At 40.7% G+C, this 26,142-nt stretch overlaps 2 protein-coding genes across 11 annotated transcripts; both read right to left on the bottom strand.

Moving 5' to 3' along the window:
• Positions 1–310: 310 nt before the first annotated feature.
• On the bottom strand, positions 311–26,142 carry LOC108695538 (gastrula zinc finger protein XlCGF64.1). 10 transcript variants are annotated; one of them, XM_041568212.1, is made up of 3 exons: positions 24,862–26,142; positions 23,208–23,316; positions 311–1,392 (listed from the first exon to the last, which is right to left on the bottom strand). In XM_041568212.1, the coding sequence occupies exon 3, from the start codon at positions 1,357–1,359 to the stop codon at positions 514–516; it is 846 nt and encodes a 281-aa protein (XP_041424146.1). In that variant the 5' UTR covers positions 1,360–1,392; positions 23,208–23,316; positions 24,862–26,142; the 3' UTR covers positions 311–513. The 10 variants fall into 10 exon arrangements, with proteins under 10 accessions (XP_041424146.1, XP_018079641.1, XP_041424148.1 ...); XM_018224152.2 differs by lacking the exons at positions 23,208–23,316; positions 24,862–26,142 and adding exons at positions 5,183–5,284; positions 5,623–5,778 and having other exon boundaries at positions 311–1,510; XM_041568214.1 differs by lacking the exons at positions 23,208–23,316; positions 24,862–26,142 and adding exons at positions 5,183–5,284; positions 5,623–5,778 and having other exon boundaries at positions 311–1,487.
• LOC108695562 (gastrula zinc finger protein XlCGF7.1-like) lies at positions 8,082–17,191 on the bottom strand. The gene is made up of 2 exons (XM_018224146.2): positions 17,061–17,191; positions 8,082–9,346 (listed from the first exon to the last, which is right to left on the bottom strand). Exon 2 carries the CDS (start codon positions 9,257–9,259, stop codon positions 8,408–8,410), a length of 852 nt encoding a protein of 283 aa, XP_018079635.1. The 5' UTR covers positions 9,260–9,346; positions 17,061–17,191; the 3' UTR covers positions 8,082–8,407.

The raw sequence follows: 26,142 nt of genomic DNA, 5'->3' as shown, positions 1-26,142 counted from the left end.
ATATTACATTTCTTTTATTCAGTGAAATATTTTTTAGAAAATAAATCCATGCTTGTTTGTACCTTTAGATATAGTTGAGTTGGAAGGTGCATCTACCAATACATAATAATGGCAGAAGACCAGGAGAGTCTAAAGGAGAAATAGGTTATTGCATCTCTTCTCCTGTATGTCTACAACCACCTTCCATGATTTACTATTAGAATCAAATTGGGAGCAGAATCAGTAAGTATTACTGGTGAGCATGCCGGAGACCTCTAGTGACCAAACTGAGGTAAAACCACAAACTCAATAATTTCTCCAAGGCATGCTATTAGGTAAAAAAATATATTTTATTCACATCAGTAGTTAAAAGACATGGATAGTATCCCCTCTAACGCCTAACGCGTTTCATGCTTACCCAGCACTTAGTCATAGGCAGAATCCGCTTAACCAAGGGAAAGGTCTCCCTCCTGTGTGGATCTGCTGGAAGAAAGTGTGAATTTGTTCTCTTGCTCTAAAAATATCTAAAAATAATCACTTTATCTCCTTTGCAGAATTAGATCTGTGACATTCTGTGCAAGTGAAAGGTTTCTCCCCTCTGCATATTACTTGATGCTGTAGAAGGCTGGCCTTTGTAGAGAAACATTTGCCACAATCTGTGCATATGAAAGGTTTCTCCCCTGTGTTAGTCGTGTGGTGGCCGTGTAGACTTCCCTTACTGTGAAAGCGTTTCCCACATTCTGTACATGTCAAAGTTTTTTCTTCTGTGTGAAGTTTCGCGTGTCTCTCAAGTCTATGCTTATGAGTGAATTTTTTCCCACACTTGGTACATGTGAATTGCTTTTCTCCTGTGTGGACAATTAAGTGAGAAGAAAGTCTGTCCTTTGTAGAGAAACGTTTGCCACATTCTGTACAAGTCAAAGGTTTCTCCCCTGTGTGACTCGTATAATGTCTGTTAAGGTGACTCTTTAAACTGAAACATTTTCCACATTCTTCACAAGGAAATGGTTTCTCTCCTGTGTGAATTTTATGGTGCGTCTGAAGCTGGCTTTTCTGGGAGAAGCTCTTTCCACATTCTGTACATTCAAATGGTTTTACACCCGTATGAACCTTCTGGTGTCGGACTAGATGATCCTTCAAAGCGAAATGTTTCCCACATTCCGTACATTTATAAGGTTTCTCCCCCGTGTGAGTTTTTTGGTGTTTTTTAAGGCTTTCCTTGAGCCTGAAACTTTTCCCACATTCTGCGCAGGTAAAAGGTTTCTCCCCAGTGTGAAATGTCTTGTCCGTGTTAAGTTCGTTTTTTGTTTTCCCATATTCTGAGCCTTCATAATGTTGTGTCACTGAGGGAAGATCCTCATGGGAGTTGGGAAGGCTCATTGTACTAAAGCTTTTTCTGAGTCTGATACAGATGTTTCTTTCCTGGTGTTGGAGAAGTTGCACAGTCTAATGGTCTTTATCCAAAGAATCAGATAATCATTGGCTTCTGGGGCTTCTCCGCCTCTTGACTTTCAAGCAAATATATAAAAAACTGTAAGAATGTATTTAAGAAAAAACATTTAATTTACAGAAGTAGTCGATACTTTATATTGTTTATAAAATTCTTCCAATAACTTGCCTGAAGCACTAAAGGGTGGTGGAACATGGGGTGATTAGTCGCTCAGCTATAAACCATCACTACTGTCAGAGAATAATCTCTCCAAAATGCCTTCCCACCGGCAAGAATGTGAATCATCAGTTGGATGGAATGCACCTCGCTATGTTTTCCAAAAGGAAACCTGGCAATTTTGGGAAATTATCGACGTGCATTCCATCCCACCAGTGATTCACATTCTTGTCGGTGGGAAGGCGTTTTGGGGAGTTTAGTTGCCCACAGTAGCAAAGATTTATCAATTGGTGACTAATCTTCCCATGTGCCACCACCATGCAGGCCCCCAAAAGCTTGTATTTTATAACCTACTTCATTACCCAACAAAAAGTATAACCTACCCTATATTTTATTCATTTATTGAAATGTTACATTTAGCCACAATTTTTTTAAGATTCTGGGGGCGGAGGTATATATAGCACCCAAACCCCTACTAATAATTATAAGACAACAACCCTATCAGGTCTTAAGCCAAATGATCTAAAATGGGTTGTTCACCTTAAAGTTAACTAAGTATGTTATAGAACGGACAACTTTTCAATTGGTCTTCATTTTGTGTTAATAGTTTGGAATTATTTGCTTCTGACTCTTTCCAGCTTTCAAATGGGGGGAGGGTCACCCATCTAAAAAAAAACACAAAAAAAACAGATGCTCTGTACGGCAACAAATGTATTCTTGTTGCAATAATGGTAAATTATTCAAAAAGTATAAAACAAAATAAATAATGACCAAATGAAAAGCTTAGAATTGGCCATTCTATATCATACTAAAACTAAACTTAACTTAAAGGTGAACCACCCTTTAAAGGGAACTATGAAGAAATAATGTCAAGGTTGGGGTTGTTTATCTGGAGAAAAGGGGCTTGTGAGGAGACATGATTACTTTTTATAAGGAGATAAGAGGGTGTTATAGACAGATAGTGGGGATTTTTTTCCCATAGAAAATATCAATTGACCAGAGACCAGAGAAAAAGAATTTTCAGTTGAAGTAGAGTAGGGGGTTCATCACAGTGAGGTTGGGAAATGCACTGCTGTTGTGATGCCTCATTCCCTTAATGCCTTTAAGAGAGACTTGGATGATTTCTGCAGAACCATAATTACCAGAACAGCAGTAAAACCAAGATCTACGTGTAGTTTTATATACATACGAGTGTATATGTGTAGTTTTATATACATACGAGTGTATGTGTGTAGTTTTATATACATACGAGTGTATGTGTGTAGTTTTATATACATACGAGTGTATGTGTGTAGTTTTATATACATACGAGTGTATGTGTGTAGTTTTATATACATACGAGTGTATATGTGTAGTTTTATATACATACGAGTGTATGTGTGTAGTTTTATATACATACGAGTGTATACGTGTAGTTTTATATACATACGAGTGTATGTATTTAGCAGCCCAGAGCACACTAAGTGTATATAGTGCCACTGACAATAGATGAGAAGATCTGGATCATAACTGGATCATCAGAAGCTCAAACTCTGAATTGTGACATTATATATACAATACAGTAGCCATGTTGTCTTTTAGGATTTGCTTAGTCTAACAGTCAAGATACAAGGTATGGTGGTGTAACTGGCACAAAGACTTAACAAGAAATAGTTCTCAGCCCCCAGTCAGATTTCATGTGTTTCTTATACAAAAGAAAGTCGACATCATTAAATATTTACTGTAAGTGAAACAATAATATTCTTATTGTAAGTTCTATAGAGGGGTTGACACTAACTAATGTATGATATGCAGAATTCTTACAGATAATACTATATACTGAAATAATCCACTTATTACAGGAATCTCAAATATAATAAAGACAAAGTCACAATGACACTGATCTAGTTACCTGTCGTTGGGCAGAGTCTCCTCATTAGCCTGCAGAGCTCCTGTACCCACACGTCTCTTCCCCAAACTAACTCACCTCTCATTCTCACACCTTTTTATCCCATTTTGGATCCCCCCAAGCCTGGATCTGCTTCAACTACTGACAACAAAGAACTATGGGCCGTGCCTTTGTTTTGGTAAAAAGGTTTCCCCACAATATGTAAAGGAAGACTGATGAGTTCCTGTTCTCTAACGACCTTCATTAGCATAGTCACATGTTTATCATAGGATCTTAATTAGCATGGGATAATGACAGTCTGGAGCCTTAATTTGTACCGTGGGGTGAAACTATTGAATATAATAAAGGTTCATCTTTACTTCATCAGCCACATGTTTAACATGATCCCTTGTTTGTTACTACTAATTTATGGTTTTGTTGTACAGGGCTTTGCCCTCAAGGAGCGCTATACAAATAAAAATATACCTACATACATATATACGTGTCCCAGGAATGTTCCCCTTGTTGAACATGATTTCAATGACTAGGACTTGTACTGGAGATATTTTGGTCTTAAAATAAATATCGACAGCAGATTAGAAATTCATTTATGGTGAACTCCCCCTTGAAGTCAATGTATGTGCCAATTTCAAACCCATTCAAAGGAGCATCCAGTTGATTATCAGAGATAATAATAGCAGGGGTTAGTTAACAAGGGTTTGGGTGCTCATGCCCAAGATCTTACCTTATAGGAGATTACAGACACTTTCTATTCTTCAACCGTGGCTGACACAGATTCACATAGAAGTTGATGCAGTTAAAAAGTGAATTTATTTAGGAAAGTAAGTTATGAATATAAAATCATCTTCTTCCACGCGATCTTCTTCCTGCTGTGAACGGATGCATGCGTAGTAGGATCATTTCACCGGTACGGATCTACTGCGCAGGCGCCAAAACGCCGTTCAAAGCAGGAAGAAGATCGCGTGGAAGAAGATGGCGTCGGTGAACTCCCTGGACTGGACCTGCGCAGAAGGGTAAGTAACAAGTTAGGGGCATTTGCCCAGCGGGACGGGTAGGCCTGGGGGGAGGAGGGCAACAAACTGGTGGGGGGTTTGCACCGACTAGGTTTCCTTCCCCTTTAAGCAGCGCTTGAAAGTTTGGAAAGAAGGAGAAAGTCCAACAGCTGGAGGCAGAGAGTTCCAGAGAAAAGCAGAAGCCTGAGAGAAGTCTTGTAGGTGAGAATGGGCAGAAGTGATGAGAGGAGAAGTGAGGGAAGATCAGAAGCAGAGAGAAGGTTTCATGAAGGAGAGTATTTGGAGAGTATTTGGAGATCAGAGATGAGTGTAAATTGAATTTGATTGTAGAGGAGATTGGGAGCAGCTGATGTTGAGATAATTAACTACTCCCCATTTTACGATACACCCTCTGTGAATATATTAATGAATATATTAATGAATATAGTGACAATTCTGTGTATAATTCCCCCAGAACTCATAACAGGGTGACAAAATGGCAGGTTCATGTTTTATACCCTCAGAATTATATCAGGATGATGAAGCGACAGTTTCATGAATAAAACCCTGGAATTCATAGGAAAGTGTCAGTTTCATGTATAATACCCCAGAATTACATAGTAAAATAATAAAGTGGAAATTCCATGTATAATACCCCCAGATTCCCAATGTGATGCACATTTGACTAAGTAAATATTATTAGTTACAGAAACTTACGGGGGAAACAGCAGGTGAATAAGAAACGAGTGTTCCTCGCTGCTGTCAGCTGATTCCTTTCCTCTAACTGCCTGTTCTGTGCAGGAGGGGGATGGGCTTATGCTGGAGACACAGGAGTCAGTGATGAGGAAAAAAACTCCTTGGACATAAACTACTTCAATGTACTTCAATCAGGGGGGGCTTCAGCTTTTACTGCTAATTGAAAGTGCTGCTGCTTCAGGCTCCCTAATTGGCCAATTTGCACACTGAGGTCCTCGATGCAGAAGGACCTGCTTAGGTGGCCGACTAATTGCCTGACAATCCCGGGGATTCACGGGGCACTATTTTCCTGACAGGGGGAGTCTATGGGGACAGCAGCTCCAAAACGGGGTCAATTAGATAAAAAACATCTTTGTCATAGACATGGTTAACAAAAAATGTGCAGCTGAGGAGATATTTACCTCAGAATGAATCCCTGTCCTGAGCCTTCATTTCATCATGGAGTTGCCGACCCCCAGAAACACTCACTGCTGCACTTCCTGATATGACATCACAGGTTCTCCTGGCAGAGGCTCTAACATGAAGTGAGCATGTGCAGTTATTTGCACAACTCCTATTGGCTCATTCTCCTGCCAGTCTGCTTGTGATTCCTTTACTGTGTCAGTGAGCTGGAGGGATCAGTGGGAGTGGCACATTTGCATAGACTCTGCAGTTTAGTGTGGGGGAGGGGAAACCATAGGAAAAGTAGTAGAGACAAGAGAAAGGTCTGTTGCTTTCAGGAGGTGGAAGGAATAGTTTATCACTGTGTGTGTGAGTTGGGAGGGAAGCGTTTGAGGAGAGACATTTCAGTGTCACAAGGGGAGGGGCTGGTAAGAGGAGGAAGGGGAGGAGCCTGGAGCTGCAGTGGACAAGTGTGTGATTGACAGGGAGGAGGAGGAGTTCATGGAAAGTCTGTGTGGGACATTCACTAAGAATCGTAGTTGCGCTGGCGTCCGCTTCGCCGCCCTTCGCCAGGTTTATTTTCGCCAGTGCTCCACAAATTCACTAAAATCCGAAGTTGCGCTCAGGGGAAGCGTAAGGTTGCGAAGTTGCGCTAGCGTTAATTCGCCAAGCAAAGCGAAGTTACACTAGTGATGGTTAATTTGCATACGGCGCCAAATTGAAGTTACGCTGGAAGTATACGTAGCAGCACTACACAAGCCTGGGAAACCTTCAAAACAGCAAATAAAATGTTTATTTTGCCCTACACATGTGCCCATTGTCTAGGTAAGTTGCCATGAGTCAGGAAATGTAGGGGGGAAGGAGGGGAGCCCCAAAAAAATGTTTCGATCTTTTTCAGCCTATCACCCATAATATAGAAAAAACTCCAGCGTTTTTTGGGACTTAGAAAAAATTTTAACTTTTTTTGAAGCAATCCCTATCTACTCTATTGCGCTTCGCCTGGTCTGAGGTGGCGAAGGAAGTCTAGCGTAAAAGGTAGCGTTCAGAACAATGCGCGCGTTAGTGAATTTGAGTAGTTACGTCCATAGCGAAAATTCGCCAGATGTAAGGGTACGAAGTTACACTAGCGAAGTTGCGCCAGCGTCCGTTAGTGAATTTGCGAAGTAACAAAAATGCCCAACGCTAGCGAATTGACGCTAGCGTTAGGCGCTTCGGCGCTTAGTGAATTTGCCCCTGTGTGTGAGGAAGGTAAAGTCAGAACTGGGGTGAAGTCAGCAGAGTTGCCAGGTTGGAGGTTTTCCAGCCAAATTGGGCTACGAATTTAAAGCCCAGGCTGGTTATGAAAGTACAAAATAACCAAGGTAGGGATTTGGCCTACTTTTTGGGCTTTTGGCTGGTTTGTACTTTGTGCCAAGCCTGTGTCTCCCAATGCATGTTGGGTAATGTCGTTTTTGTGTAACAATTGCCAAGTTTAATGTAAGACTACTGTAGGGGATCAGACAAATTCTTCCCCCGTTTTTCTGTCTGTGACATCATCCCGACCAGTTACCGGCTGGAGAGCCTCCCAATTGGCTGGGTGCCCCAGTGCATCCTTGGGAGAGGGGGAGTGCCTGACTTTGAAGCCAAATATACAGGGTTTCCCAGACAGCTTATAAAGGGATCCCTGCTGCAGCAGCCAGAGAGAATCAGATCTGTGGAGATTGACACGGCTGCTTAAAGGAGAAGTCAACCTGTACAGGGAAAAAACCCTCCCTCCTCCACCCAGCCTACCTGCCCCTCTGGGAAATGCCCATAACTTGTTACTTACCCCTCTTTCTAGGTCCTCTGCTGCGGAGTTCACAGGCGTCTTCTCCCTAGCGCTCTTCCTCCTGCTCTGACTGGCACTTTTTGGCGCATGCGCAGTACGAGGCATTTACCGGTAAGGATCTTCTGTGCATGCGCCGAAAGTCACCAAGTTTTTGAAAAAAAGATCGGAAACTTCGTGATTTTCTTACGAACGGCAAATTCACAAAGGCAGATGTTACCATCTCTAAATGTCTCGTAAGTCCGACAATTTTCTAAAATTTCTAAAACTTTTCATCGTACAAACGACATTTACCAAGACTTTTCAAAAGACAATTTGACCGACATTTTCATTTTGGAGAGCCTAAAGTGTCTGAAAAATTGTCGGTAAAAAAAAACGAGTTTACGAGTAATTCATAAAAATGACGGGAAAAGTGGCGCTGAAAAAAACCACGCCCACTTTTAACGACACTAATTCAAAAGTGTCGTACATGTCGGAAAATTGGTGGAGAAATGCTCCGTGAATTTGTCGGCTGTTGCTACGTCTTTTTCTACGACATTTTTTGGTTTCCGACACTTTTGTGAATTCCCCCCGTTGTGTCATTGCCTGACTGAACTGCATGAAACATATTTTCTAGTGCTTTTTCACTGGTGGAGAGAAACATCCCTATAAATGGACACAATGCACGCACGTAACTGAAGTATTGCATGAATTTTATTGAGCAATATATTTTACATAAAAATAATCCATAAAAATAATCCCATAGTGTCACACACTGTATCTGTGAGAAGAACTCAGTGTGAAGGCTTGTTGGAGTGCAGGTACCACCCAATAGTGTTGGCATGGGAGAGTCTGGAGGAGAAATAAGTGACTGTATTATATGACTGTTCTGGGGAGGAGATGAAACCTACTATTGGGAAACTCCATTCTGAGAAAGGTTTTTCCATGTAGATGATGGTGTTGAAGGTTGGATTTAGTAGTAGTATAAGGTCTCCCAAATCCTGTAGATGTATACGTTGCTCTCACTCATGAACTACCTGGTGTTTGACAAGGTATCTCTTTGACGAGTACCTTCTCCCACATTCTGCACAATGAAATGGTTTCTCCCCCGTGTGAGTGTTACAGTGGGACTTGAGGTTGCTTTTTTGAGAGAACCGTTTGCCGCATTCTGTACAAGTGAAGGGTTTCTCTCCTGCGTAGATTACATGATGTTGTTGGTCAGAATCTGTAGCAGATGTTTTTTCCTGTACGTGAATTTGTAGGTGTTTTTTAAGGTTTGCCTTCCGAGTGAAGTGCTTTCCGCATTCAGTGCACATGAAGAAAGGTTTCTTTCCTGTGTGGATTATGTGATGCACCTTAAGTTCAGTACTTAAACGGAAACTTTTTCCACACTCTGTACAGGCATAAGGTTTCTCTCCTGTGTGAATTCGGTAATGCTTGTTAAGCTCACTAATGAAATAGAAACTTTTGTCACATTCTGTGCACGCGTAAGGTTTCTCCCCAGTGTGAATTCGGTGATGCTTGGTAAGTTGGCCCTTTGAAATGAACCATTTCCCACATTCCGTGCAAGCAAATGATTTCTCCCCTGTGTGAGTCTTGAAGTGTTCCTGCAACTGGCTGTTCTGGCAGAAGGTCTTTCCACATTCCACACACACAAACTGTTTTATTCCTGTGTGAATGTTCTGGTGCCGGACTAGATGACTCTTTAGAGAGAAGTGTTTCCCACATTCTGTACATGCGTATGGTTTCTCCCCTGTGTGAGATCTCTGGTGACGTTCAAAGCAGAATTTTTTAGAGAATATTTTCCCACATTCTGGGCATTCATATTGTTGTGCTACGGAGGGAAGTTTGTTGTGGGAGTTGGGAATGCTCATTGCACTAAAGATGTGGATTTGCTGGTGTTGGAGAAGCTGCACAGTCTAATGGTCTCTCTTGTCTTTATCCAAAGAATCAGACAATCCCTAAGATGTAATGGAAAGAAGAAATGGGTCAATCATAATATAATCAATATTAAAATGAACTGCATTTTTGTTTAGTTAATAGGGTATAAAGTGTCTGGGAAAACAACAGTCCTGTACTGCCTTATGGCTGAGATCTGTAAATCAGAGGTAACCACGTAAATATCAAAATGGCAGACCCACAATGACATATTGACAACAGATCCCAGGAAACGGAAGCACAAGTTAGTGCAATACGATATTAAACAAAGGAACCCCAATAAATCCCCCCAACATAAAAGCAATAAGTGATCAGTATGAGAGGAAACAAATGGGCTCAGTAGCACAAGCTGACTCCAGTGGATTCACAGAATTCAGGGGGGATCTGTTATCCAGAATGCTCGGGACCTGGGGTTTTCCGGATAACGGATGTTTCCATAATTTGGATCTTCATACCAAGTCTACTAGAAAATCATATAAACATGAAATAAAGCCAATAGGCTGGTTTTGCCTCCAATAAGGATTAATTATATCTTAGTTGGGATCAAGTACAAGCGACTGTTTTATTATTACACAGAAAAAGGAAATCATTTTTAAAAATTTGGATTATTTGGATAAAATGGAGTCTATGCGTAATTCGGAGCTTTCTGGATATCGGGTTTCCAGATAAGGGATCCTATACGTGTAGTTACCTGTCCTTGGGCAGAGTCTCCTCATTAGCCTGCAGAGCTCCTGTACCCACACGTCTCTTCCCCAAACTAACTCACCTCTCATTCTCACACCTTTTTATCCCATTTTGGATCCCCCCAAGCCTGGATCTGCTTCAACTACAACAAAGAACTATGGGCGGTGCCTTTGTTTTGGTAAAAAGGTTCCCCCACAATATGTAAAGGGGGGCTGATGAGTTCCTGTTCTCTAACGACCTTCATTAGCATAGTCACATGTTTATCAAATTTGCACTCTCGGATGAAACTGTGTAAGATCCTGTAGATAATCCTCCATCCCTTACACAAGTTGGCTAAACAAAGGTAACCCTCAAATTGTATATATAGTGAATAAAATACCCCCTCTTGTAAAATATAAGGATATTATAAGTCACCGAGGAGGTTCATGACCATATAAAAGTACGAGGCCGAAGGCCGAGTGTTTTTATACAGGTCATGGAACTCCGAGGTAACTTCTAATATCCTCATATTTTACAACTGGGGGCAGGGGCGTAACTATAGAGGAAGCAGACCCTGCGGCTGCAGGGGGCCCAGGAGGTATAGGGGCCCCATGAGGCTCTAGTTCATATACAATTTCAATAAATATTGATAAAACAGGACAACCTCTGGATATGTTGGGGGGCCCTAAAATTAATTTGCTGTGGGGCCCAGTAACATATAGTTATGCCACTGACTGGGGGTACTTTATTTATTATAATACACACGTTTCAGTGAGTCATGTGACAGAAATGACATCAGAACTCACCGTTTATAACTGATGACATCAGAACTCACCATTTATAAGGATATTATTTACAAGATATTCATGGCTTTTGTGTATTATATATAAATAACATATTTTAAGCTAATGCTTTTACCATGTTTGCAGGGGAACAAGGGCGGCTGCACAATTCCCTATATACAGGGTCACACTGTAGAATTCCTCAATGTTGTAACATTATCTTGGACCATTGGAGACCTGACATTGTTTGACCATTCCTACTCTGCATTAAGATACAGCAAAAAGAAGCAGGTCAACAACCAACTGGACTTCATACAAAGCGGTTCCTGCACAAAGTCTTCATTATTATATTTAATGCCTTCACCTGAAGGAATAGATGGACATAGTCAGATCAGAAGTTTTATTTATATTTGTATTGTTTTTTTTGCATGTATGTAACAAATGGTCTTTTGACCACTAGGTGGTATCTTACAAATTGTAACAAAGTGATAACGTGTGTTTGTTGTTCTGTGATTGGTCACAGCCCCTTTATAACATGTGTACAGGGGTGTGCCCTTTAGCCTATGAGTAAGTGCCCCAACAGGCACGAAACGCGTTAGGTTTTTATGTCCTATGTTCTCATTTTTTATACATTGTTTCTTTATTACTGGAGGTCCTCACATCTCTTTTGGATTTAGTGTTTTGGACTTGCACCTCGGGACTGGGGTGAACTGTGAGTAATTCCTCTGCAAGTAATTTCAAACAAATATTCTTGTATTTTTTTGATTTATTTATAATTTTTTGAGTGGTACTGTCTATATTTTCTGTTATGTGGCATCAGCACAAAACCCTGCTACTATAGATCAGAAGTGCCCATACTTCAACAATGTGAGGTCTACTTTGAGGGATGTTGTCCCATTAGGATCTACATCCATAAAATCATTGTTAGCATTATGTTCCATGGAAAATCTGACTTAAATATTGATTTATGAGAAATTGTATCTTGTTATATTTAACAAACAACTGTTTCGTATGTGACCCTAACATAATTAATTATCTGAACGAAAAGCATGAGAGTAAACAAGAGGGTGATAGAGAAGCTGTTTGTTGACAGTGTCTTGAGATCTACTGATCACCAGCTCAAGGTCTCCTGGTTGATAATGATCTACCTTCTGGGCACCTCAGACATAGATCTTTTATATCCAGGAACATGGAATTCATTTCTATTAATCTGTAATACCTTTAGGCATCCCAGGAGATTAGTCATCTGTAAAATATGCCACAAATATGTATCTCCATATATTGTAGTCTAGAACCCTTTTCTGATCAGACAATTTATGTCCTGTAAACTGTACAATTGAGTCCCAAGTTTGTCTTTATTCGCTCAGGTGCAACGATCCCTTCAAGATATTGTATTGTCAATCATTGTTTTATATTTTGTGGTTGGATTCTGAAAGGATTCCCTGTGATTGGTAATATCTTGTAATAGTCAGTTATAACCTCCAATCTGTAATTGTCTAAAGGTGCCCATACACTGAGAGATCCGCTCGTTTGGCGATGTTGTCAAATGAGCGGATCTCTCCCCGATATGCCCACCTTGAGGTGGGCAATATCGGGCTGATCTGATTGTGGGCCCTAGGGCCCAACGATCGGATCCTAACGAATACCAATGGGCGGTCGGATCGCGGGACAGAATCAACGAATAGATGCGGTTGCGAACCGACGGGATTTTTTGTCCCATCCGACCGAGATCTGGCCGACTTTCGGCCAGATCTCGATCGGTGAAGCCCGTCGGGGGGCCCCATACACAGGCCAATAAGTTGCAGACTTGGTCTGTCTCCAGCTTTTATCGGCCCGTGTATGGCCACCTTTAATCTGTAGCCTCAACTACATCCTCAACTTTTGCTTTTTGGATAACAATTCCTTTATATTTTAGTATCCTGCACATCTTTCAACTGTTACTGTTACTGTTTACAAAACAGTAACTTGTACTTGATCCCAACTAAGATATAATTAATCCTTATTGGAAGCAAAACCAGCCTATTGGCTTTATTTCATGTTTATATGATTTTCCAGTAGATGTAAGGTATGAAGATCCAAATTACAGAAATATCCATTATCTGGAAACCCCCAGGTCCTGAGCATTCTGGATAACAGGTCCCATAACTGTACTCAGGAGTCTGAAATACATTTTTTACTGTGTTTATGACAAGGGTTAATCATTGCAACATTAAAGGGGTTGTTCACCTTTACATTAACTTTAATATGGTGCACAGAGATGTTTTTTTAATGTTTTTTATTGCGGTTTGCGTTTTTTATTCAGCAGTTCTCCAGTTTGCAATTTGAGGAGTCTGGTTGCTAGTGACCAAATTACCCTAGCAACTATGAATTGATTTGAATGAAATATTGGAATATGAATTGCAGAGAGCCAGAATAAAAAGAAAAATTGTTTAGATGGGGTCAGTGAATTTGAAAGCTGGAAAGACTCAGAAGGAGAGAAATAAATATTAAAAGAAAAAAATGAAGACCAATTGAAAAGGTTAGAATTTACCATTCTATAACATACTCAAAGTTAACCTGAAGGTGAGCCACCCCTTTAATGTTACAGTATGGGGGACACGTGCAAGGTCTCTCTGCCAATAGGTGATTGGCGCCTGACTTTAGGCACAGACTAATCGGAATGAAATATTTACACACAGAACCATGGCAAATATCTTAGACCTTGGGAACCCATGGGAACAACATAACAATAATAATAAATAAATGTTGGCGTAAAATTAGGGAAAACGGGATATAAAATCAAGGAAAAGCAATGCATTTTTTCAGACTGAGCGGGCTGTTCCTGCTGAATTGTGCTTAGTACAGGGAATACCTATGCTGCCATAGTTTTATGGGATCTCTCTGTACAGACTATGAGCAAACTTAGGGGCTGTTCCTGCTGAATTGTGCTTAGTACAGGGGAATACCTATGCTGCCATAGTTTTTGGGATCTCTCTTTACAGAATGTGAGCAAACTTAGGGACTGTTCCTGCTGAATTATGCTTAGTACAGGGGAATACATATGCTGCCATACTTTTATGGGATCTCTCTTTACAGACTATGAGCAAACTTAGGGACTGTTCCTGCTGAATTGTGCTTAGTACAGGGAATACCTATGCTGCCATACTTTTATGGGATCTCTCTGTACAGACTATGAGCAAACTTAGGGACTGTTCCTGCTGAATTGTGCTTAGTACAGGGAATAAATATGCTGCCATAGTTTTATGGGATCTCTCTGTACAGACTATGAGCAAACTTAGGGACTGTTCCTGCTGAATTGTGCTTAGTACAGGGAATAAATATGCTGCCATAGTTTTATGGGATCTCTCTGTACAGACTATGAGCAAACTTAGGGGCTGTTCCTGCTGAATTGTGCTTAGTACAGGGAATACCTATGCTGCCATAGTTTTATGGGATCTCTCTGTACAGACTATGAGCAAACTTAGGGGCTGTTCCTGCTGAATTGTGCTTAGTACAGGGAATACCTATGCTGCCATAGTTTTATGGGATCTCTCTGTACAGAGTATGAGCAAACTTAGAGGACTGTAATGACCCAAAGCTGCAAAAAAACCTGAATGAAACAGAAGAAGCTGTCATTGCCGAGAACAAGGAAGAAGAACCTAAGGTGAGTTCCACCAAATTAAAACCCCGGCCATAAATGTATTATTTTAATAATCTATAGGCCACTGGCCACCAATGTTTTTAAAAATATTCTTTGGGGCTCTGTACCACTAATTATTTTTTTAACTTATACGCGGTGGGCCCAGGTCACCAAAGTTTTAAAAACTAGTTCTATGGCGCCCCTGACAACAAACTTGTAAGGGGGGGGGGGTGGCCACCATTTTTAGAAATATTTTTCTATGGGGCCCCTGACCACCAATGTTTTTTTTGTTTAACTTGTAGTGGGGACCCTGGACACCAATGGGTATTTTTATCATATGGGGTCCTGTGATCTCTGATGGCAAAGAAAAAGGAGAAGAGGCTCCTCTGAGGTTCTCACGCACAGGAACCCTGGCTCATCATACCTCATCCTTTGTAAAACCATCACATATTTGGTTAAACAATTATAAGGCAAAAAATGTGTTTTTCTTTTACATGAACTATTATGTTTCTGAATATTATACAAAGGTGAACAACCCCTTAAAGGCAGAGACACACACTCAGATTTAGGGAGATTAGTCGCCCAGCAACAAATCTCCTGTTTGGGCGACTTATCTCCCCAAACTGCCTCCCACTGACTAGAATCTAAATTTCTGGCGGGACGGCAATCAGTGCGCTCCGTTTTCTGAAGTCGTCCAAAGTTGCCCCACAAGGAAACTTCAGAAATGATTTAGGAAAATTAAGCAATGCCATCCTGCAAGCGATTTACATTCTAGCCTGCAGGAGGCAATTCTGGGAGAATAGAGGAAGAGGAGATTTATCGCTGGCAGACTTCCCAAATCTGAGAGTGTCTCTGCCCTAAATTAGCAAGGGATAATGAGAGCCTGGAGGCACCCTTCATTTGCACCCTGGGATGAAACTGTCACATAATAAAGGTGCAGTCTTAAGGTGGCCATAGACACACAGATCCTATCATACGAATCCAGGATTCGTACGATTTTCGGATCGTGTGTGGCGTGTGCCGACATCTTTCGTCCGGCGGAGATTGGTCGTTTGGTCGATCGGTCAGGTTTGATTTTGACCCGACCGATCCCGTCGGAGCCCACGGCACATTGTAATCGGATCAGATTACCCCCGATATAGGCATGTTTGTTAATGGCATATCGAGGAAAGATCCGCTCGTTTTGCGATGTGGCCTTAACGAGCAGACCTTTGCATCTATGGCCACCTTAAGATCTAAACTACACAGGAGATTGTGATTAGATTTTTCCTGACCCACCAAATATCATCATGCACAAGATCTTTTAGGATCCTACAAAATCTCAACCCCAGAGGTCAGATGAGATAAAGTCACACGGTGGGTATAGTTCAACATCATCAGATTTGATCTTGTCGGGTGCAGACGCAGTGTTCCCCGATGAAAGACGAGTCGTTCCAAATAGTGAAACGTCCCTGTAGTTTACACGTCAGATTTTTATGCCAATCCCATTATTTTAGACTCATGTGGCTTCATCTGGGATGAGTTCTGTTGATGTGACACCATCCGACTATGGGGGACATTTACTAAGATTCGCCAGGCGTATTTTTGCCAGCGCTCTGCAAATTCACTAAAATCCGAAGTTGCGCTCAGGGGAAGCATAAGGTTGCGAAGTTGCGCTAGCGTTAATTCGCCAAGCAAAGCGAAGTTACGTAGCGATGCTTAATTTGCATACGGCGCCAAATTGAAGTTACAATGGAGGATTATGTAGCATCACTACACAAGCCTGGGAAACCTTCAAAACAGCAAATAAAATGTTTATTTTGCCCTACACATGTGCCCACTGTATAGTTAAGTTGCCATGAGTCAGGAAATGTAGGGGGGAAGGAGGGGAGCCCCAAAAAATTTCCGATCTTTTTAAGCCTATCACCCATAATAAAGAAAAAAACGCCAGCGTTTTTTGGGACTTAGAAAAAATTGTAACTTTTTTTGAAGCAATCCCTATCTACTCTATTGCGCTTCGCCTGGTCTGAGGTGGCGAAGGAAGTCTGGCGTAAAAGGTAGCGTTCAGTACACTGCGCGCGTTAGTGAATTTGCGTAGTTACGTCCGTTGCTCAAATTCTAGGCATAAGGGTGCGAATTAACACTAGCGAAGTTACGCCAGCGTCCGTTAGTGAATCGGCGGAGTAACGAAAATGCCCAACGCTGGCGAATTAACGCTATCGTTAGGCGCTTAGTGAATTTGCCTCTATAACTCTCACGTGTAGTTTAGCGCTTTATTCTTCTGGCAATTGTTTAAAAGAAACGGTAAGAAAAACATCCAAAGTATCGAGTATTAGTATGTACAACACAGAGAAACGACAATACTGTAATTGGTTTTTGAATTTAAAAAAAAATCAAACTTTACCATTACATTATGAGTTTGTGAAGATTCTCATTCATCCGGTTAATGGAATATCAGTCGAAATAAGTCAAATGAACTGGACTCGCCGTTGTCTCAATTGAGAATAATAAGAGTCAGTTGGTGAAACGAGTCCAGTTGACTTATTTGTATTGATTTCTAAGGCTCAGGTTAGAGATGTGTCTCCTCCTCCCAGTGAGACTCAGTCAGTGCTCAGTTCATACAGACCCCCCTCATTCCTCCCCTTAAAGCATAAGAAGTAAGTTTTAGCGGCACTTAGTGCACTCAGTCCATACCTCAGTATAAACAGTCCTGCGATTTGCCAGAGTTTTCCACACACACAAACTCCTCAGCTCTCACAGCTTCACACACTTCCTGCTTCCCCCTCCCCCAGCCAGTGACATCACTCACCACGCCCACATTCATTATATTACACTCTCTGTTATTCTCCTCATGTGCTGCCTCTCCTAGAGCATTGTGGGAAATATGCAGCTTCCCTCCACACGTCTCTCAGTCACTTTCAGACAGAGGAGTCTAGAGGACTGTTGCCGTTCTCTTGCCCCTGCCCTGGGCTCAACTCTGAAGCTGAATTTCCATAATGAAAGGGAACCATCTTGTTTCTCTCACACTGGGGCAGATTCACTAAAGTGACTTTTTTACCAGAAATCCCATCCGCAGGGACATCGCCAATTCACTAACAGGAGCAGATGCCAATTGGTTAGTGAAAGAGACCGCCGCACTCTTTCGCAGGCAACTTTTCACTCCGGCAAATGCTCATTACTCCACAAATTCACTAAATTGCGGATTTTACTTTCACCAGGGTGCAGAGCCGGGCCAACCCTGCCAGGCGCCCTAGGCAACCTGGCGGGGCGCCGGCTCAGTGCACGTGAAACTGCGCATGCACAAAACGGCACTCCAGCGCGCATGCGCGAAAAGGGCGTGCGCAATTTCCGGAAGATTACACTCACCAGCCCTGCGAGAGACGGGTCCGGACACGGGGTAGGCGACAGAGCAGGTACGTGCCTGGCGCCCCCGCAGCTTTGCGCCCTAGGCACGTGCCTACTCTGCCTACCCCTAGTTCCGGCCCTGCCAGAGTGTCCTTCAGTGTCACCTCAGACCAGGCGAAGTGCTGAAACGAAGCGTCATCTCCCTCAGTGACATCATATCCTGCACACCGGAAAGTCATAAGAAGTATAAAAACGCAGGCGACTTTTCTATTTTTAATGCGTTTTGCCTTCAAAACTCTGAACGATTATATTTTTGTGTGAACATTTTTTTTAACCATTTGAGGGGCCCGCCACATATATTTAAGTGTGGGCTCATGTCTACTGGAGCTTTATGTCTTTATTTTGCTTCCTTGGACATGTGTAATAATAAGTGGCCACTTCCAGCATTTACAAAATCTCTAATAAAGACTTATATACGATTTTTATGCGCCTCCCCTATTCAAATTGACCAAAGTGTAAGATTACTAGCGAATTTTCATTAGGCAGAAAAAAAACACTAGTGAATCTTCGCTATGAAAGTATCGCTAGGGAAAAGTCGCCAGCGTTCGGGGGCCCAGAATGTAACCTTGCATTAGTAAATCTGCCCCACTGTATTTATAGGAAAGGCACAGGCAGTAACTAGGGTTGCCAAATTTTCTGTAAAAAAACTACCATTTATTTTTTTTTCTATTAATAACATCGGAATCAACCATAGTTTTTACCTGCCAGGTGGCAACTCTAATGGAACTACCCACTGTGAGGTCCAGTGCAGGCCATGAAGCCGAGCCCCCCCACACACAGGAAGTGACATCACGGTGAATTCGCAAAGCCCACAAACCGCCAGCAGGCCCTCATTCACACCCCATGCGACCCGGTAGTTCCACCATTGGGCGCGGTAATTCTGTCATGCAAACACCAGAACTCACAGTGCAAAGTGCGGGGCAGGGAATGGAGCAAAAGTGAAAAAAGCCCATTTGCGATTTTTTGGAACCCCAAGGTGTTGATTTTAGACACCAACGACCAATTATGTGTAATAAACCCATAACCCCCATAACCCCACCACTTACTGTTGTGAAAACAATTGGCAAATTGAAACAGTTGTAATGGTGTTCACTTGCTGTGTGACGAATATCGATGTTTTTTTAGGTAACCAGATCCCTATAACTGCTGTGTATTGTTCAGTGCTATTGTTTAATTGCTCCCGATATACTGTATACACAGTACATTTGCTATAACTGCCATATGATATCTAAAGATTTAGGGGTCCGTTTACTAAAGTGCGGTAAATCTGACTTTAAGTTTCCGCATGTTATCGCTGAGAATATTTTTACGCCAGAATATTCGCAGCGACTAAGTTTACTAAGCAGCGATACGCTCAGAAGTCATTGCGATCACTTGCGGTAACTACGGCGGTTATTATGGCAATTTTTACTGTGACATTTATGGCCAGAAATGCACCTTCAAAACTCATAAATTTTATTGACTGATGATTATACCATCCAACAACATCACCAGAGTAACACCAATCAAACATGTCTGCATCATATAAACCCTTCTGCCAATAGAATCATAGGAACAAGAAATGATACCAGTCAATCTCTTTGCTTCATAGAAATGCACAGTTTAATGTCGCCAATCACAATGAAACCAAAAAAGTGTAGAGGCTGACGAATCCTTGGACTGTGATGCCGCTGCCAATAATACGACTCTGAGCTGAAACTGCTGCTGTTGCACCAGATAGAAGCAGAAACCAAAACACCCTGTCAGCAATAGCTACAGATCTCTCTCCTGTCAGCAAAGAATGATGGGTAAAAAAAATAAGTATTATGGGATATTTCCTGCCCCTTGAGAATTTTCTGGCGAAAAAAATACTTTTACGCCACTACATAGGTGGCGGTAAAAGTTTGCGAATATTCTGGCGTTAATTTTGTCTTTAGCACATTTCGCTGTTTAGTAAACCATGCATTAATATGTACGTAGAGTTATTTTCAGCGAATGCGATAACTGGCGAACAATTATTCTTGCGCAAGAAAATTCGCAAATTTATATTTACCGCAGGTTAGTAAACTGGCGATAACATATTTGGCGACAATTCTGTCTATATATTGTGCGAATATTTTTAGCGCACTTTAGTAAACGGACCCCTAAATCATCTTAAAGGACCAGTAACATCAACATTTTTTTAAACAGTAAGACAAATTAAACTTTAAAATCGCAAAGCCTTTATTAACAATCACCCGCATCACCATCTGCACCACAACCCCACGCCACACCTGGCGCCCCCTCGTCCCCAGCCCATGCTGCACCGTTATGCCACGAGTGCCCTACAGAACAGCCTGCAGCCTGGCGCCCAGACCTACATGAGCGCACCTCCCTCCAGCTACGGGGCTCTGGGCTCCAGCTCCAGCCAACAGCAGCACTGGGGTTGCTATGTAGGAGGACAGAGAAATAAGACACAAGGGGGGAGATTGGAACATGATATATGGCCAGGATGGAGGTTTGACTGCAGCCTCCTCAGATGTTGAGTGAAACAACAAAGCACCTGCATTCCGCTCCCTTAGGAGATCACGTACAGGAGACTGTGTATCTGGATGGCTCCCCCCTCAGTTCTGGAGCTGTTTATTTTGAGACTATACCTTTACACTTCCATAAATAATTCTCACCATTAATTGATTCATTTTGACATTGTGGCCTTTACTTTATTTTTCATTATATTTTCCATAATGATTGGACTGACTCGGCTTAAGGCCCATAACCCTGAGGTGGATTGGTCATTAGGGACATTAGCCTTTTCCTCACCTTATTGTTCTCACAAACCTCTATTTTAGTTTGCACTACAAAGAGAGAACGGGATTTATGGTTACTAGTGATGACCGCAATTTTTTGCCAGGTTTAGTCACAAAAATGAGGCCCATAGACTGGCTGAAAAAATTTGTTGTCCACAGACTTCAATGCATTTTTCAATGTTTTGCATATTTTTAGCAAAACAGGAAAGGTTCACCCTGTTATGTTTTGGTTAGCTGAGGATGAGTAGAGTATAACAGTGCTTTATTAGCAGAGTCATGCAGGCATTACACAACAGTAACTTTCACTTTCACGTTGTACAGAAAGTCCTGTGTATGCACCGTACAGTCATTTAAATTGACCTCTGAGTATATTTGTTACCATAAGTGTTTCTCACTTCTCTTCTCCTTTGGGCCCATGTATAAACTTGGTCCTTGCCACAATCTATAGTGTCTCTATTATTGTTCTTTAAATTTCTTTAAAAACAATATAAGAAAATAGTTCAAAGTTGTAAAAAAAATTATCCCTATTCTATAAACAGATGAAGATTTTTTTGGAACATTGAACCGAAGGGTGAGAAGTGTAGCCAGATGAGCACACACCTTAGAGATTTATTGTCACCGAGTCTATATACAGGTATGGGACCTGTTTTCCAGAATGCTTGGGACCTGGGGTTTTCCGGATAACGGATCTTTCCGTAATGTGGATCTTCAAACCTTAAGTCTACTAGAAATTCATTTAAACATGAAATAAACCCAATAGGCTGGTTTTGCTTCCAATAAGGATTAATTATATCTTAGTTGGGATCAAGTACAAGCGACTGTTTTATTATTACACAGAAAAAGGAAATCATTTTAAAAAATTTGGATTATTTGGATAAAATGGAGTCTATGGGAGACAGCCATTCCGTAATTCAGAGCTTTCTGGATATCGGGTTTCCGGATAAGGGATCCTATACCTGTACAAGTAAGACACCTAATCAGTCCCATTTTTTGGAAATTTAACGGTTTCTATTGATGTGGGAGCAGTCAATGTATTACGTACAAATTTCTCCCAAGTTTATCAGGAACTTAAATCTACAGTTACCAATAAAACATATAATATTAAACAATTTGTTAATTGTTAACAGCATAGAAGCAGTCTATTTGATTACTTGTAGAAAGTGCAATAAACAATACGTGGGATGTACTATAATAAAGAACATATCAGGGAGCATATAAATCAAATTAGCAATATTAAATAGTGTAAAAAAAACAATTTATAGAATGTAATAATAGGGACTTAAAATATTTTTCGGTGCCAGTGAATGAACAAGTCAGAATGGGTATGAGAGGAGGAGATACTCCAACCAGGTTAAGTAAATGTGAGGTTTATTGGATTTTTTTACTTACAGACGCGGCTCCCATTAGTTATGAATTTTACATTTGATGTGACATGTTTTGTACAATTCACAAGGTCATACAATTTGTGTAATTTACATTTAATGTTTGCTGGCATGGGAGAGTCTGGAGGAGAAATACCGTAAGTGACTGTATCTCTTCCCTTATGTGACTGTTCTGGTAGAGCTGAAACCTAATATCGGGGAAACTCCATTCTGTGAAAGTGAAAGGTTTTTTCCATGTAGATGATGGTGTTGAAGGTTGGACTTTGTAGTAAAAGGTTTCTCAAATTCTGTACATTTAAAAATTGTTCTCATACGTGAATTCCCTGGTGTTTGGTAAGGTTTCGCTTAGAAGAGAAACTTCTCCCACATTCTGCACAATGAAATGGTTTCTCTCCTGTGTGAGTCTTACAGTGGGACTTAAGGCTACATTTTTGAGAGAAGCTTTTGCCACAATCTGTACAAGTGAAGGGTTTCTCTCCTGTGTGAATCCTCTGGTGCTTCTGAAGGTATCTTTTCCCAAAGAAGCTTTTACCACACTCAGTGCACACAAATGGTTTTACTCCTGTGTGAATATTGTGGTGGCAGAGAAAATCCCTCCTATCAGAGAATTGTTTCCCACATTCTGTACATGTATACGGTTTCTCCCCTGTGTGACTTAATTTATGGAGCCTAAGGACATGTTTTTGCCTAAAATGTTTGCCACAATCTGTGCACATTAAAGGTTTCTCCCCAGTGTGAATAAATTGGTGTTCTATAAGGACTTTCTTTTGCCTGAACCCTTTTCCACACTCGGTGCACATGAATGGTTTCTCCCCAGTGTGACCTCTCTGGTGATGTATAAGTTTGCTTTTCAACAAGAATCCTTCCCCACATTGTGTACATTCATAAGGTTTCTCCCCTGTGTGAATAAATTGGTGGCGCATAAGGACTTGTTTGTGTCTGAAACTTTCCCCACACTCTGTGCACGTGAATGGTTTCTCCCCAGTGTGACCTCTCTGGTGAAGAATAAGTTGGCTTTTCTCCAAGAATCTTTTCTCACATTCTGTACATACATAAGGTTTCTCTCCTGTGTGAATGAATTGGTGGCGCCTAAAGGCTTTCTTTTGTCTGAAACATTTCCCACATTGTGTGCACATGAAAGGTTTCTCCTCAGTGTGACCTCTCTGGTGAATAGTAAGACTGTGTTTATACTTGAAAGTTTTTCCACATTCTGGGCATTCATATTGTTTCCCGGAGGGAAGTTTCTTCTTGGAGTTGGGAATGCTCATTGTAATGAGATGAGATGAGATGTTTCTTTCCAATGTGAGGATTTGCTGGTGTTGGAGAAGTTGCACAGTCTAATGGTCTCTTGTCTTTATCCAAAGAATCACAATCATTGGCTTCTGGCCTTCTGTACCGCTTATGGTTTTAAGTAAATAAAGAAAAGAAAAAAAGCAATTTCAAACTCTAAATTATGTATACACTGTTTGTGAATAGAAAAGTATAATTAATAAAATGTTTATTTCTCATTCCTTTATCTAGAAAACAAGTAATCCTGCCCTGTCCTATGGCTTTAAAGGAAGATTGAAAAAAATATATATTTCAAATACTAAATAAACATTTCACCCCAAAAGGGTCTTCGACAGGAGAAATCAGAGCAAACAGGGAAAAAGAAACAATAGTCCTATATAATACACAAAAGCCATGAATATCCTGTAAATTATATCCTTATAAACGGTGAGTTCTGATGTCATCAGTTATAAACGGTGAGTTCTGATGTCATTTCGGTCACATGACTCACTGAAATTTGTGTATTATAATAAAGTACCCCCAGTTGTAAAATATGAGGATATTAGAAGTTACCTCGGAGTTCCATGACCTGTATAAAAACACTCAGCCTTCAGCCTCGTACTTTTATATGGTCATGAAACTCCTCGGTAACTTATAATATCCTTATATTTTACAAGAGGGGGTACTTTATTCACTATATAATACACAAAAAGCCATGAATTACCTGTAAATTATATCCTTATAAACGGTGAGTTCTGATGTCATTTCTGTCAGATGACCCACTGAAACTTGTGTATTATAATAAATAAAGTACCCCCAGTTGTAAAATATGAGGATATTAGAAGTTACCTCTGAGTTTCTTGACCTGTATAAAAACACTCGACCTTCGGCCTCGTGTTTTTATATGGTCATGAAACTCCTCGGTAACTTATAATATCCTTATATTTTACAAGAGGGGGTACTTTATTCACTATATATTACCCCAGTGTTTCTATAAATTATATGTGAAGAGGTCTGATGCCAGTTAGGTTGGGATTTGAGGCGAGTTCTTATCACTCAGTATTATGTTTCATAAAAAGCATTTTCCTTACAGTTGATAATATATAATGAAATAAGACTGAAATATAACGACAGGAAAACATAAAGATCATTAGGTCATTAAATTACAGTATTAAACAAAGGCACCCCAATCGGCAATAAATCCCCCCAACATGAATAAATGAGCCATAAGCACAAAGACATAAGGAGAATAAAAAAGCAATAAGTGATCAGTATGAGAGGAAACAAATGGGCTCAGTAGCACAAGCTGACTCCAGTGGATTCACAGAATTCAGGGGGGATCAGTGGAAACACTGATATACAGGTATGGGACCTGTTACCCAGAATGCTTGGGACCTGGGGTTTTCCGGATAACGGATGTTTCCATAATTTGGATCTTCATACCTTAAGTCTACTAGAAAATCATATAAACATTAAATAAAGCCAATAGGCTGGTTTTGCCTCCAATAAGGATTAATTATATCTTAGTTGGGATCAAGTGCAAGCGACTGTTTTATTATTACACAGAAAAAGGAAATCACTTATGGGTTATTTTGATAAAATGGAGTCTATTCCGTAATTCAGAGCTTTCTGGATATCGGGTTTCCGGATAAGGGATCCTATACGTGTAGTTACCTGTCCTTGGGCAGAGTCTCCTCATTAGCCTGCAGAGCTCCTGTACCCACACGTCTCTTCCCCAAACTAACTCACCTCTCATTCTCACACCTTTTTATCCCATTTTGGATCCCCCCCAAGCCTGGATCTGCTTCAACTACAACAAAGAACTATGGGCCGTGCCTTTGTTTTGGTAAAAAGGTTTCCCCACAATATGTAAAGGGGGGGCTGATGAGTTCCTGTTCTCTAACGACCTTCATTAGCATAGTCACATGTTTATCAATGGCTCTTAATTAGCATGGGATAATGAGAGTCTGGAGCCTTCATTTGTACCCTGGGATGAAACTATTGAATATAATAAAGGTTCATCTTTACATCATCAGCCACATGTTTACCATGAGTGTCCCAGGAATGTTCCCCTTGTTGAACATGATTTCAATGACTAGGACTTGTACTGGAGATATTTTGGTCTTAAAATAAATATCGACAGCAGATTTGAAATTCATTTATGGTGAACTCCCCCTTCAAGTCAATGTATGTGCCAATTTCAAACCCATTCAAAGGAGCATCCAGTTGATTATCAGAGATAATAATAGCAGGGGTTAGTTAACAAGGGTTTAGGTGCTCATGCCCAAGATCTTACCTTATAGGAGATTACAGACACTTTCTATTCTGACACAGACTGGGCATTCAGACACTAATGTAGTTAAAAAGTGAATTTATTTAGGAAAGTAACTGGATATCACATGGAAATCTCAAAACAGGTTTTAAAAGAATTATGTCTATAAAATTATCTTTTCAGCAGATAGAGTGAATAATGATTCTAATCATTCCGTTTCTCCCATAAACATAGATAATTCTGAGGCCCTGTCCTGTGTATTGACTCACACAATTCCATCAGATTAAACATATATCAGATTAAAACTAACATTACAATGCATGTACTGACCCCATATTAGGGTAACTTTGTCTCTAGACAACCAAAAACTATCAAGGACCTTTTCACCCAGTCTTACAGAAAATGCTAAATCTACATCATCTACATCATTATAAATATAGCTCCAACAAGTTACACAGGCTTTACATTAGGTTCTAATGAACAGGGAACAAATGGTGAATAACAAACAAGGGTTACAGATACAATAGGATTAGAGGGTCCTACTCAAAAGAGTTTACAAACTAAAGGTTAGGGTACAAATTAGACAAGGATTTCAGCAACACATTTATGATTTTTGATACAGCAATGATTAATTAAGAGTAATTAAAGGGATTCTGTCATGATTTTTATGATGTAGTTCTTTT

The sequence above is a fragment of the Xenopus laevis genome, chromosome 6S, assembly GCF_017654675.1.
Source record: "Xenopus laevis strain J_2021 chromosome 6S, Xenopus_laevis_v10.1, whole genome shotgun sequence".
Lineage (NCBI taxonomy): Eukaryota > Metazoa > Chordata > Amphibia > Anura > Pipidae > Xenopus > Xenopus laevis.
Note: the sequence above shows the minus strand (reverse complement) of the source record. Positions and strands in the feature narration are given on the sequence as shown.

What these genes read in the sequence shown, in the direction of transcription:
- LOC108695562 (XM_018224146.2), bottom strand. Translation starts at nt 9,259, where the DNA reads ATGAGCATTCCCAACTCCCACAACAAACTTCCCTCCGTAGCACAACAA.
- LOC108695538 (XM_018224120.2), bottom strand. Translation starts at nt 23,186, where the DNA reads ATGAGCATTCCCAACTCCAAGAAGAAACTTCCCTCCGGGAAACAATAT.